Here is a 546-nt window from a genome sequence, read left to right on the forward strand (position 1 = left end):
CGGTTGGTGCCCGGTGGGGAGGGTGGGGGGCGCACGGGGGGCATGGGACAGGCGGTACAAGGCACACACCCGCCTCCTTGGTTTGAGCCCCTGCTACAGTGCCCGGCAGCTCAGGGCAGCCACCAAGGGTGCCAGGGCAGCTCTGCTGCCAAACCAGGGTGGGGGTCTGGGGCGGACGACTAGGACCCACACTCACCTTGCAGGTGCAAATGGCACATTTGATGAGGCCAAAGGGGGGCACAACGGGGTGCCAGCGCGTGCCAGAGCCTCGCCACGTCTTGTCCCCGTCAAAGTAGCAGCCTGGGAGAGGAGGAGGAGGTAGGCACAGCCCCCACGGGGGGAGTGGGGGTGCTGGGGAGGCCAGGGGAGTCAAGCTGCCCCCTCAGCCCATGCCTGCTGGGCCTCACCCTCGCTACTGTCCCGTGCCCGCTCCAGCTTCAGCTCCTCCTGCCCCATCTTCTTCTCTGCAAGGAAGAGGGAGGCCATGAGGGGGTGCAGATGGTCAGAGAGGGACCCTCCACCTTGTACCCATGGGGAACCCCCCTG

General features: G+C 67.0%; 1 protein-coding gene across 1 annotated transcript in view; it reads right to left on the reverse strand.

The window, feature by feature from the left end:
- Positions 1-196: 196 nt before the first annotated feature.
- The window catches only part of CHRD (chordin), a gene marked incomplete at its 3' end in the record, with an annotated part of 15128 nt that continues 14778 nt past the window's right edge, over positions 197-546 (reverse strand). The window contains exons 11-12 of the mRNA XM_009334366.1: positions 408-464; positions 197-300 (exon numbers count right to left, since the gene is read on the reverse strand). Coding sequence (XP_009332641.1) covers positions 197-300; positions 408-464 — 161 coding nt within the window. The remainder of the gene's footprint in view (positions 301-407; positions 465-546) is intronic.

The sequence above is a fragment of the Pygoscelis adeliae genome, unplaced genomic scaffold (assembly GCF_000699105.1).
Source record: "Pygoscelis adeliae isolate BGI_AS28 unplaced genomic scaffold, ASM69910v1 Scaffold1091, whole genome shotgun sequence".
Lineage (NCBI taxonomy): Eukaryota > Metazoa > Chordata > Aves > Sphenisciformes > Spheniscidae > Pygoscelis > Pygoscelis adeliae.